Raw genomic sequence first — 14157 nt, 5'->3', positions numbered from 1 at the left:
ATATATATTATATATATATGTGTGTGTGTATATATATAATATATATGTGTGTGTGTGTGTGTGTGTATACTAAGTGTTTATGTATATCACTTAGTTTTTTATCTTTCTGAAAAATATTATTCTCTTGTTCAGATTCTTGTGCCTTTTCATTGAATTAATGAGGAAGTGTCACACCATAGAACATTCCCTGAATGGAATTGTAGATCTTCCGCACAAACTCAAGACTCTTCTCAAATCATCCCTCACTCCAAAATACCACAATACCAAGAGATAATATTTTTAAAGATAGTAATACTCTAATATATTTGAGATATAATTTCTTCTAACTTTCTGAAAACTGGCCTCTATAAGAAGAAAAGCTACTTCTTTGTTCTTTCTTTTTTTCTTTCTTGCAAATGAGTTTCAGGGACTAATATACCTAAAATCTCCCAAAACAGATTATTTAAGTCATGTGCTAGAGCTACTGAGGTGGGGATAGAGAGAAGGCATCATATCCAAGGACCTGCAGCTCAGTTTCAAACCCATTACTTCAATATGAGGATACTAGATGAGGCACAATGCTTGAAATATCACAGGCACTCCTAATAAGGTTATTGACTTACATTAAGTGCAGGATTTTTCAAAAAACCTAGAACTTAATTGTCTACTAACGTCCTTATGTATCTGTAAATCAATTGCTCATTTAATGACTGCTGTGTTCTAGGGAAGGGGAAAATTTGTGAAGTCCTTTCTTACCATCTCTTAATATTCCATCTATGAAGATAGTAAAAGTGCCTGAGATGAAGTTGAACAGAATAAGTTTAATGTAGGCAGATGAACTTCTAGAAAACAGGAAGCTCATCAGGTACATGAGGGGAATGGCAGACCAGCCATACAGTGTGAGTATGAGCATTGTTTCCAGTAAGTGGTAATCCATGACATAAATATCAATTTTGCAGTATTTGAACACTCCCTGAAATACAGAGGGGACAAAGGCAAAGGTGAAGAGCAAGTAAAAAAGGAAATCAGGTTAAAATATTCAAAGAAGGAAAGAGCAAAGCTTGCCTTCATTTAGCATGGTAGTACTTATTTAGTCAATCTTCCTCTTTTCTTCTTCTTTTTAGTTATATATGACAGTAGAATTTATTTTGGCATATTATATTTATTTTGGCATACATATTATATGTACATAGAATATATAGCTTATTCTATTTAGGATCCCACTCCTGTAGTTGTACATGATGCAGAGTTACTCTGGTCGTATATTCAAATACAAGGCTAGGAAAGTGATATCCAATTAATTCTACTGTCTTTCCCCACTCCCCTTCACTCTCCCTTCCTTTTATTTCCCTTTGTCTAATCCAATGAATTTCTATTATTGCCTTCCCCAATCTCCCTTGTTTTGGGTTAGCATCCACAAATCAGCAAGTACATTCAGCCTTTGGTTTTTTGGTCTTTGTGCTACTGCAAGAAAAATTATTTTCTGCTAATGAAGGATACAGGAGTTATTTTCTTTCTAATGACATCTACCATGAAATTTTGCAATGTTTTATAAGATATTGAACACAGATAGTTTATTGGAAGAGCTAGATTTATGAAACCATTAGGATAGGAATGTTCCATGTGGTATGGAAGGAAAATAAACCCTACTCACCAATAGTAAAAAGCAGGAAAATAAGAAGATGATGAAATCACACACTAGAGCAGAAAACCAGTACACAATGACAGAGACCCCACTCACAAACTGGATGTGCTTGGCCTTACTGATTCTTTCAGTCACTGTCAGGAGGGAAAAGCTACTGATTAAAAGCGCTATGCCCAGATGCATATCCAAAAACACCTCCTGTCCATTTATAGTCCTACAGAAGGAACAAAGGTGGAGCAGAAAATCAACAAAGCAGGAAATACAGATTTCTATCAACAAATATTTTTATCATGTAAATGTATTTTAAAGTTTAAGAGTCAATTCCAATGAAAATAAAAACATATCCTTCAATGACTTTATTGTCAGGGCGTGGCTGAGGTTTATTGAAGACTGTTAAGGAAGCATTAGCACCAGAGAGTGACATGAAAAGAATGTTGTCTAACACTGCCAGGGACAGGGATGGTGAATGGTATGCTTCATTGTTGAAAAAAACAGTAAATACTGTTCCATCTGTCTTCACTTCCACGGAAAATGCAATAATGCATAAACTATTACACTCCTTATTTTCCATCAAGTAATCCAGAAGATTACCTAGGATGAGGAAACAACGTTGGTTAGTGCATTCACGACACTTAAAATATGTCAAGAAGAACAACAAATAATTTTCTCATAACTTAAAATTTTCTCATAATAATTATTGCAAATATTTGCTGTTATCTTTAAACATTTTATTCCATCATTAAATTTCAAGCTATTACTTCACAGCCTATAACCTAAACTACTACTTCACTGAGAAAACACATGCAACATGGTATAGACTCTCAATTAATTTTTCTGTCTTAAACTGATTTTAAGTACTTCATTTTATAACTTTATCTTTCAGCTGACAAATCCTTCCTCTGAAAAAACAGGAAAACTGAATAAAACAATTTTTAAAATCATTTTTTGAGGGCTTTAGAGATCTAAAAGAATAATCAAGACCCTGAGAAGAATGAAAATACACTGTGGTGAGTTCAACATTTTTTTCCCTTTGAGAACCTTATAGTTTTATAAATGATGAAAGTACCTTGATAAATCTTCAGGCTCTTGATGGGGCTTAAAAGGCTTATACTCTAACAGTAAGAAAGAAACAGACTAATTCTTATTTTATTTTATTTTTATTAGTTCTAATCAGTTACACAAGACAGTAGAAAGCTCTTTGATTCATTGTACACAAATAGAGAAGAATTTTTCACTTCTCTGGTTGTACATGAAATAGAGTCACACCATTTGTGCAATCTTACATGTACCTGGGGTAATGATATCCGTCTCATTCCACCATCTTTCCTACCCCCATATCCCCTCCTCCCCTCCCCTTTGCCTCATCCAAAATTCCTCCACTTACCCCATACCCCTCCCCATTATGGATTAGCATCCACTTATCAGAGAAAACGTTTGGCCCCTGTTTTTTTGGGATTGACTTACTTTGTTTAGTATGATATTCTCCAACTCCACCCATTTACCTGCAAATGCCATAATTTTATTCTCTTTTAATGCTGAGTAATATTCCATTATGTATATATACCACAGTTTCTTTATCCATTCATTTATTGAAGGGCATCTAGGTTGCTTCCACAATTTAGCTATTGTGAATTGTGCTGTTACAAAAATTGATGTGGCCATGTCACTGCAATATGCTGATTTTAAGTCCATTGGGAACAATCCAAGGAGTGGGATATCTGGGTCAAATGGTTGTTCCATTCCATGTTTTCTGAGGAATCTCCATACTGCTTTCCAGATTGTCTGCACCAATTTGTAGTCCCACTAGCAATGTCTGAGAGTATCTTTTCCCCTACAGCCTTGACAATACTTATTGTTGCTTGTATTCTTAATAGCTGCCATTCTGACTGGAGTGAGATTAAATCCTTTACTTTAGAGAACATTTTCAATATATTTTCACCTGAATATATTTTTATTTTTATTGCATTATACATAGATGGTTAAAAACAAATTTAAATTTTTTTTTATCCCTCAAATAGCTTTCTGGTTATGTCCTCTTTATTCTTCTAGTGGTTTCAACTAGAAATTAACAAATTGTGTTATTGACTTTTTTCATTTTTTATGTAAAATGCACAAAGCATAAAATGTAACATTTGAGGGGCTGAAGTTGTGGCTCAGTGGTAGAATGCTTGCTTCAAATGTGTGAAGCACTGGGTTTGATCTTCAGCACCACATAAAAAAATAAACAAAATAAAGGTATTGTGTCCATCTATAAAAAGAAATATGAAAAAAGTAACATTTGAAACGTTTAGGTGTGCAGTTCAATGATGTTTAGTACCTACATATTATTGTGCAGTCATCATCATCATCTATCTCTAGAACGTTTCATCTTACTGCCTCAAACCAGCATTCTACATTCTGTCTCCATGATGACTCTAGGTGTCTCACATAAGTGGAATCATACCATATTTATCCTCTTGTGGCTGGTTTATTTCACTTAACACAATGTCTGCAAGTTTCATTCATGCTGTAGCATGTGTCAGAATTTCCTCCCTTACTAAGCTGACAAGTCCTTCCTTGTATGTCTGGATAATATTTTGTTTATCTATTCATCTGTTGATGGACATGTGGGTTGCTTCTGGTTATTATAAATACTGTGCTAATGGACATTTGGGTTCCTTCTACCCTTTTGTTATTGGGAATAATGTCCCTATGAACAATGGTGTACAAGTCTTCAAGTCTCCATTCTCCATTATTTAGAGTATATACCCAGAAGTGGAATTGCTAGATCATGTTGTAATTCTACATTTAACATTTTGAGGAGTTTCCACACTGTTTTCCATAGTTTCCATACTGTTTTCCAAGTTTTCTGAGGAATCTCCATACTGCTTTCCATTTTATATTCTCACCAGTAACATGCAAGTTTCCAATTTCTCCACATACTTGCCAACACTTGTTATTTATTTTTTCCCTAGTCAACCCCATGAGAATAAAGTGGACACTCACAGTAATTTTGATATACATTTCCTTAATGATTAGTGATGATGAACCTTATTTGACCTTTTAAAGTCTAATTCAAATCACCACTTTTACTTTTTCCTAGACAGGGAAAAGACCTTAGAATCTTTGAGCTCCATTTTCCTTCTTCCTGCTTTCTGTGCTATCATCATATGATTGACTTCTAGATGTGCTTTTAAATCCCTCAAGGTATTTTTATTATTTCATTCTGTCAGTATTGATTTATATTTTCTGACACATTTATACTTTCCATTGTTTGTAAATTGTTCCCTTGTTTATAAATTTGTCTTAGATAATTTTTTTTCCTCTGCACAAAGAATATCCTTTAGCATTGTCTGCTGGTTTCTTGGCATGCATGTGCCTGTGTGTAGGGTGTGTGTGTGAAATGTTCTTATTTCACATTTGTTTTTTTAGGTTATCATTATCAGATATAGAATTCTAGCTCGGCAGGTTTTCCCTATCACTTTGAAAATATCATTCTACTGTTTTATGACTTCCATTTTTTCCATCATGAGTCCATCATCAGTCCTATTATTGCTCTCCTGCAGATATATGGGTTTATTTAACTTCTTTAAAGCTCTTCTTTCTTGTGGATTTGATATTTAGCAGTTATATTACAATGTACTTAGGTGTGATTTTCTTTTATTTATCCTCCCAAGGAATCTTAGCATTTCTTGAACCTGTTTTTTTTTCAACAGTTTTAGAAAATCCTCAGTCACTATCTTTTTAAATGTAGTCATCCTGGCCATTTTCCTCTTCTGGAGGCAGCCTGTTCCATCCATGTACCTCAGAGCATGACTTTAATTTTACTAATAAACTGTTTCTATTACTTTTTTTTTTATTGTTGGCTGTTCAAAACATTACGTAGTTCTTGATATATCATATTTCACACTTTGATTCAAGTGGGTTATGAGCTCCCATTTTTACCCCATATACAGATTGCAGAATCACATCAGTTACACATATTACTTTAATTTTTAAATTTGTTTTAATTAGTTATACATGACAGTATAATGCATTTATGCACTTGATATATCATACATAGATAGGATATAATTTCTCATTTTTCTGAGTGTACATGTTGTAGAATCATTTTGGTCATGCAGTCACATATATATGTAAAGTAATAATGTCTGTTTCATTCTACTATCCTTCTTATCCCCACATCCACTTTCCTCCCCTCCATTCACTTCCCTCTACTTAATATAAGGTAACTCTATTCTTCTCTAGTGTCCCCTCTGCCTTATTGTGAATTAGCATCTGCATATTAGAGAAAATATTTGGCCTTTGATTTTTTGGGATTGGCTTATTTCACTTAGCATGATATTCTCCAATGCCATAATTTCATTCTTCTTTAAAGCTGAGTAATATTGCATTGAATATGTATACCAGCATTTTCTTATCCATTCACTTATCAAAGGACACCTAGGTTGGTTCCAAAGTAAGGCTATTGTTAATTGAGCTGCTACAAACACTGATGTGGCTGCATACTGTAGTATGTTGATTTTAAGTCCTTTGGGTATAGAAGGAGGAGTGGGATAGTTGGGTCAAACGGTGATTCCATTCCAAGTTTTCTGAGGAATCTCCATACTGCTTTTCATAGTGATTGTACCACTTTGCAGTTCTACCAGCAATGTATGAATGTGCCTTTCCCCCCACATCCTTGCCAACACTTATTGTTGCCTATATTCTTGATAACTGCCATTCTGACTGGAGTGAGATGAAATATTAGAGTAGTTTGATTTGCATTTCTCTAATTACTAGAGTTTTTGAACATTTTTTTATGTATTTGTTAATTGACTTCTTCTGTGAGAAACAGTAATTATTATAAAACTTCAATCACTTCAGTTTCTCATTGGAGAACTTCCCTTAGTTTTACTGCCTGCCAGATGTTAAATTAAACCTCTCCTGGAGAACATAATCTCATGTAGAATATTTGTAATTTTCACCCAAAATGCCTGGTATTAAATCAAAACATTACCAGGTATACCAACAAACAGAACTAACAAAAAGGACAGACAATGGAAAAATTCACAGCTAAAGTAGGTATTGAGATAGAGACTTTACCAGAGAACTGAAGTGCAAGAAATAATCAACTGTTGATGTTAGAATTGAAAACCATATTATTTGAAGTTGAAAATTAATATGCTGATAGCATATTGAACACAAATGAAGAAGAGATCAGGAAAATAATAGGGATAATAAAAGAATACTATGAATGACTACAGAATGTAATGGTTAATTTTACATTAACTGTAAGACTGGAACTTACACAAGGAAATCTCCTGATTTTCAAATATTGAGACTCAGACTGAATTATTTGCTTTTCTGAATCCCCAGCTTACAGGTGGCCTACTGTGGAACATTTTGGTTCCATAATCATATGAGACAGTTCCCCTAATAAATCTCATTTTCGAAATCTCTCCCTTCATTTCTCTCTCTCTCAAGAAAATAGACACTAAAATTATATGCAACATATTCCAGGAAATAGGAGAACACTTATTTTATTGATTCTTTTTTAGTTATATGTGAAAATAGAGTCCATTTTGATAAAATTATACATGCATAGAATGTATCTTATTCTAATTAGGGACCCAGGCTTTAGATATATATTATGGTGGGATTTATTGTGCTGTATTCATAAATGTACATAGGAAAGTCATATCAGATTCATTCCACTGTCTTCACTATTCTTATCCTCCTCTCTTCCCTTAATTTCCCTTTGTCTAATCATCTGAATTTCTATTCTTATCCCATCTCTTATTGTGGGTTAGCTTCCATATATCAGAGAAAACATTTGCCCTTTGGTTTTTGGAGATTGGCTTAATTCACTTAGCATTATAATCTACATTCATTTACTGGCAAATGTCATAAAGTCATTCTTCTTATGGCTGAGTAATATTCCATTGTGTATATATACCACAATTCTTTATCCATTCATCTATTGAAGGACACCAAGGTTGGTTTCATAGCTTAGTATTGTGAATTATGCAGCTATGAACATTGATTTTGCTGCATCACTGTAGTATGCTGATTTTAAATCCTTTGGATATATACTGAGGAGTGGGACAACTGGATCAAATGGTAGTTCCAAGTTTTCTGAGGAATCTCCATATTGCTCTCCAAAGTGGTTTTACTAATTTGCAGTTCCACCAACAATGTATGAGTGTATCCTTTTCCTACACATCCTCACCAACATTTATCGTTACTTATGTTCTTGATAAGTGATAGAGTCACTGAACATTTTTTCATATATTTGTTGACTGTTTATATTGGGTTATTTATTTGTGTTAAGCTTTTTGAGTTTTTATATATCCTGGAAATTAACACCCTAGTTGAGGTGCAGGTGTCAAAGACTTTCTTCCATTCTGAAGGCAGATTAGGTTCATAAGTTAGAAATATTTATGAACCATGACAAATGAGGTCCATTCCTGAAATAGAAAGCTTGTTCAATGTTTGAAAATAAATGTCACCCATCATATTGATAGGCTAAAAAATAAAAATAATTTAATCATATAAATCTATGCAGAAAAACTTTTGAGAAAACAAAATATATATTCATGATTAAAACTCTGAAAAATGGGAATAAATTTAACTCTCTAAATACTTATTGCAGAAAGACAGCATACTGTCTGAGATTAGGAACAAGGAAAAACGTCCACTCTCACCAATGATTCAACATAGTGAAGGAAGTTCTATTTAGTACAATAAAACATGAACAGAAAAATAAAAGGCATATAGATTATAAAGGGAGAAATACAACTGCTCTTATTAGCAGATGACATGACTATCTACATTTTTCTACAACTAATATCAACTAATCATCAGGGTAACAGCATAAATGATAAATAAGTAAGAATAAAATGTATTTCATTATAATAGAATAAGTGTACAGACATTAACTTTAAAATATTATAGCATTTACATTCATCCAAAAATGAAATATTTAGATATAAATCTCTTTTATTTTTGCTAGAGATGATGAACATTTGATAATGATATTCACACTACTCAAATATTTTCATTGATTTGGAACTGAAATTTCCCACTTGTGAAAAAAGGAAAATTGAGAGCTTGATTGAATAATTATTAGACTCAAAATATTTTAATATTCTTAAATGTTATTGTATTTGCTCAAAGTCAAGTTTATCAAATTGTTACTCCCAATGTTTCAATAATAATATCTGTACAAATATCACTATAGCTTACAAAGGGAAAAAACTGAAAGAGAGAGAAAAAAACAACAAAATAGGCTGACTAACCTGCATGCTGTTTGTTAACCTAAAGGAGCACTGTCCATCAAATAGCACTTAAAGAAAAAATATAATATTTAGGAGGAAACACATTTGAAAGAAAGGAGTCTTTATGTTCAGAGGGATAACGTGACATGGTAAGGGGTGAGTTTGTAGATGCAAGGTAGATCAAGTTAAAGTCAAGTCTATTACTAACAGTCTCTTTCTCTCATATACATACACATATGGCAAAGTACATGTATGTATACATATGTATATATGTAGTTTGACATCTTTTACTCTTTTTATTAGAAAGGAACAACAAATGCCTGTTGACAGCCCACAGCCAAAGTGCATTCACTAACAATTTTTCAAGACCAGTAGCCTTCAAGAGGGCATTTGTAGAGTTAAATTGCTTTTAAGATATTAGTGACTAGCAAGAAAAGAATGGAGGAAGTAGTCAAATATTATAGTTAAGATTCTTCTTTGGAAATGATACAGCAGATCATCCAAGAGAATTTATTTTTCTTAACAGGCCTTACCTGGTACTTCCTTAAGTTTGTGATTTTTAGATTTTAGCATACTCTCAAGATGTTCTAACTGACTTGTAGTCAAATTAGAACGTCCAGAAATATAAAAAGGCACAATGGTTTGACCATATTGATCCAAATCCATTTGCCTAGCCATTTCATCATGATGTACAAGGTAACTGGACTGAAAGAAAACAAATGTGGAAACTACAAGTCCCAGAATCTGTATCAAAGTTATCTTCCAGTTGCGCCAACTGAATATCAACTTTTTCATGAACATGGCATGGAACTGCTGACAGTAGAGGGATATCTAAAGAAAATATAGACATAATATTACAGTAGTCATAGACCTAACCAGATCATTAATATTGAAGTTCACTAAGATTGATGCTTAGAAAATTTATGACAAAACAGTTTTATATCATAAATACCATGACAGTAGAAACACATAAAGTTTGTATAAACATTTGAAAAAGAACCTAAGCATAATATTATAGTACATAATAATATGATCAATATTTTGTTTGTATAAGGCTGAAGACAATGAATTATGGGCTGTTTTTGTAAACATTTTATTGGAACACAGATATGCCCATTTATTCCTGTATTATCATAGTTGCTATAATTACTCTGACTACAATGCCCATAGGGACTTCAACATTTATTATTTCTTTACATTGAGTTTGCTGACTTCTGCTACAAGATAGTCAAGAAAATGCTTAAGGTTAAATGTCTTACTGTAACACTTAAGATCTCAACAGGATGATTTTTCTCAGACTTCTGATACCATGAAAATGAGCATGTTTCATAGAAGGAAAAGACAAATTAGAAAGGCAATGAAAGAAATCTTTGGCAACTCAAAAGACCCATACTGAGGATTGTACTGAATGAGGAATGGTTTCCTACCTTGTGACAATGCCCTCTGCAAAACTTGAAATAATGTATAGGGTTAACTATTAAAAAATCATGCTCACTATTACACCCTTACTCCAGCTTCAATGAACTAATAAATTTTTGAATTACCTATTTGGAAAAAAATCTAAAAAGAACCCCAAAAGAATTAAGTAATAATGATAGTAAACAGATAATATATGTTTCTAGAACCTATTACTTCAGCATTCCACTACCCTTGCTAATTAGGTTATCATGCAGACAGCTCTGGTTGGTTCTTGTATGGCTGAAAACTCCATACTTTTGGTACAAGTATTAAAACAAAATATACCTCTTATGTCCCAAACAAATACACACTAGTTTTCTTAGTAAAGTTCTTACCCCAGTATTAAACATAATAGTTTCATTCAGGGTGGAAGAATGTGCTCTCTCAACATTACTTGATGTATTCTTATTCTGACTCATGATGGAGATTTTGCTTTTCTGGGGGAAAGACTGTTTAGCTTGGATTTGACTTTCTGAAACTTCCATGTGACCAACCCTACATAAAAGAAAAAAAAAAAACCAAAGATATTCATTTTCATCTTATTGTGGTTTGAATCTGAAATCTCTCCCAATGCCTTTTTTCCCCCCCTTTTCTTGTTTTGTTTTATTGATTTTATTTATTTTAAATACATGACAGCGGAATGCACTACAGTTCTTATTACACATATAAAGTACATTTTTTCATATCTTTGTATATAGAGTATGTTCACACCAATTCATGCCTTTATACATGTACTTCATTTTTTCACTACAATTCTTATTACACATATATACCAAAATTTTTCATATCAATTTATATATAAAGTATGTCGACACCCAATTCGAGTCTTCATACATGTACTTTGGATAATGATGTCCATCACATTCCACCATCCTTGTTAATCCCTTGCCCCTTCCCTTTCCCTCCCACCCCTCTGCCCTATCTAGAATTCATCTATTCCTTCCATGCTCCCCCTCCCTACCTTACTATAAGTCAGCCTCCTTATATCAGAGAAAACATTCAGCATTTGATTTTGGGGGGGATTGACTAATTTCACTTAACATTATCTTCTCCAGCGCCATCCATTTACCTACAAATGCCATGATTTGATTCTCTTTTAATCTGAGTAAAATTCCATTGGGTATATATGCCACATTTTTTTTTATCCATTCTTCCACTGAAGGGCATCTAGGTTGGCTCCATAGTTTAGCTATTGTGAATTGTGCTGCTATAAACATTGAGGTGGTTGTGTCCCTGTAGTGTGCTGTTTTTAAGTCCTTTGGGTATAGTCTGAAGAGAGGGATAGCCGGGTCAAATGGGGTTCCATTCCCAGATTTCCAAGGAATCTCCATACTGCTTTTCATATTTGCTGTTCCAATTTGCAGTCCCACCAGCAATGTGTGAGTGTACCTTTTGCCCCACATCCTCACCAACACTTATTGTTGTTTGTTTTAATGATAGCTGCCATTTTTACTAAGTGAGATGATATCTTAGAGTAGTTTTGATTTGCATTTTTCTGATTGCTAAAGATAATGAGCATTTTTTCATATATTTTTTGATTGATTGTATATCCTCTTCTGAGAAGTGTCTGTTCAGGTCCTTGGCCCATTTGTTGATTGGGTTATTTATTGTTTTGGTGCTTAGCTGCCGCAGTCTGGCTGGGCACAAATGCCGCAGTCTGGCTGGGCACACAATCACGTACCTACTTGGCTAATGGCTCCCAGCACTTAGCTTTTTGGGTTCTTTATATATCCTAGGGATTAGTGCTCTATCTGATGTGTGAGGGGTAAACATTTGCTCCCAGGATGTAGGCTCTCTGTTCTCACAGATTGTTTCTTTTGCTGAAAATAAAATTTTTAGTTTGATTACATCCCATTTATTGATTCTTGGTTTTAATTCTTATACTATTGGAGTCTTATTAAGCAAGTTGGGGCCTAATCCCACATGATGAAAATTAGGGCCTACTTTTTCTTCTATTAGATGCAGAGTCTCTGGTCTAACTTCTAGGTCCTTGATCCATTTTGAGTTAAGTTTTGTGCATGGTGAGAGATAGGGGTTTAATTTCATTTTGTTGCATATGGATTTCCAGTTTTCCCAGCACCATTTGTTGAAGAGGCTATCTTTTCTCCAGTGCATGTTTTTGGCATCTTTGTCTAATGTAAGATAATTGTAATTTTGTGGTTTAGTCTCTGTGTCCTCTATTCTGTACCATTGGTCTCTCAGTCAGTTTTGGTGCCAATACCATGCTGTTTTTGTTGCTATTGCTCTGTAGTATAGTTTAAGGTCTGGTACAGCAATGCTACCTGCTTCACTCTTCCTGCTAAGGATTGCTTTAGCTATTCTGGGTTTCTAATTTTTCCAGATGAATTTCATGATTGATTTTTCTATTTCTGTGAGGAATGCCATTGGGATTTTGATCGGAATTGCATTAAATCTGTATAGTGCTTTTGGTAGTATGATCATTTTGATAATATTAATTCTGCCTATCCAAGAGAAAGGTAGATCTTTCCATCTTCTAAGGTCTTCTTTGATTTCTCTCTTTAAGATTCTATAGTTTTCATTGCATAGATCTTTCACCTCTTTCATTGACTGAGAATTTTTGCATCTATGTTCATTAGAGATACTGGTCTAAAGTTTTCTTTCTTTGATGTGTCTTTGCCTGGTTTTGGGATCAGGGTGATATTGGCCTCATAGAATGAGTTTGGAATTAATGCCTCTTTTTCTATTTCCTGAAATAAATTGAGGACTATTGGTATTAGTTCTTCTTTAAAGATCTTGTAGAACTCGGCTGTGTATCCATCTGGTCCTGGGATTTTTTGGTTGGTAAGCTTATGATGGCCTCTTCTATTTCCTCACTTGATATTGATCTGTTTAAATTGTGTATATCTTCCTGACTCAACCTGGGCAAATCATATGACTTAAGAAATTTGTTGATGCCTTCAATGTCTTCTATTTTATTGGAGTATAAGATTTCAAAACAATTTCTAATTATCCTCTGTATTTCCATAGTGTCTTTGTGATATTCTGTTTTTCATCATGTATGCTGGTAATTTGAGTTCTCTCTCCTCTTCATTAGTGTAGGCTAAGGATTTGTCAATTTTATTTATTTTTTCAAAAACCCAAATTTTTGTTTTGTCAATTTTTCCAATTGTTTCTTTTGTTTCAATTTCATTGATTTCATCTCTAATTTTAATTATTTCTTGCCTTCTTCTGTTTTTGCTGCTGACTTGTTCTTCTTTTTCTAGGGCTTTGAGATGTAGTATGAGGTCGTTTATTTGATGATTTTTTTCTTCCTTTAAGGAATGAACTCCATGCAATGAATTTTCCTCTTAGTACTGCCTTCATAGTGTCCCAGAGATTTAGATATGTTGTGTCTGTGTTTTCATTTACATCTAAGAATTTTTAAATCTCCTCCTTGATGTCTTCTGTAACCCACTGTACATTCAGTAGCATATTGTTTAGTCTTCATGTGCTAGAGAAATTTTATTTTTTATTTTGTCACTGATTTCCAATTTCATTCCATTATAATCTGATAAAATGCATAGTAGTATCTCTAATTTTTTGTATTTGCTAAGATTTGCTTTATGGCATAGTATATGGTTTATTTTAGAGAAGGATCCATGTGCTGCTGAGAAGAAAGTGTATCCACTTGATGCAGGTTGAAATATTCTATATGTCAGTTAAGTCTAAGTTATTGTGTTATTGAGTTCTATAGTTTCTTTATTTAACTTTTGTTTGGAAGATCTATCCAGTGGTGAGAGAGGTGTGTTAAAAATCACCCAAGATTATTGTGCTGTGGTCAGTTTGACTCTTGAACTTGAGAAGAGTTTGTTTGATGAACATAGCTGCACCATTGTT

The 14157-nt window shown here is 33.6% G+C and overlaps 1 protein-coding gene across 1 annotated transcript in view; it reads right to left on the bottom strand.

Annotated features, from left to right (window-relative positions):
* The window catches only part of LOC107146540 (phospholipid-transporting ATPase ABCA3-like), a 104062-nt gene that overhangs the window by 24900 nt on the left and 65005 nt on the right, over positions 1 to 14157 (bottom strand). Inside the window, 5 exon segments of the mRNA XM_015490638.1 lie at positions 736 to 948; positions 1630 to 1849; positions 1980 to 2215; positions 9396 to 9693; positions 10656 to 10815. Of these exon segments, the coding sequence (XP_015346124.1) occupies positions 736 to 948; positions 1630 to 1849; positions 1980 to 2215; positions 9396 to 9693; positions 10656 to 10815 (1127 nt within the window).

Source organism: Marmota marmota, unplaced genomic scaffold (assembly GCF_001458135.2).
Source record: "Marmota marmota marmota unplaced genomic scaffold, marMar, whole genome shotgun sequence".
In the NCBI taxonomy this organism is placed as follows: Eukaryota; Metazoa; Chordata; class Mammalia; order Rodentia; family Sciuridae; genus Marmota; species Marmota marmota.
This window is presented reverse-complemented; position numbering and strand designations above follow the sequence as displayed.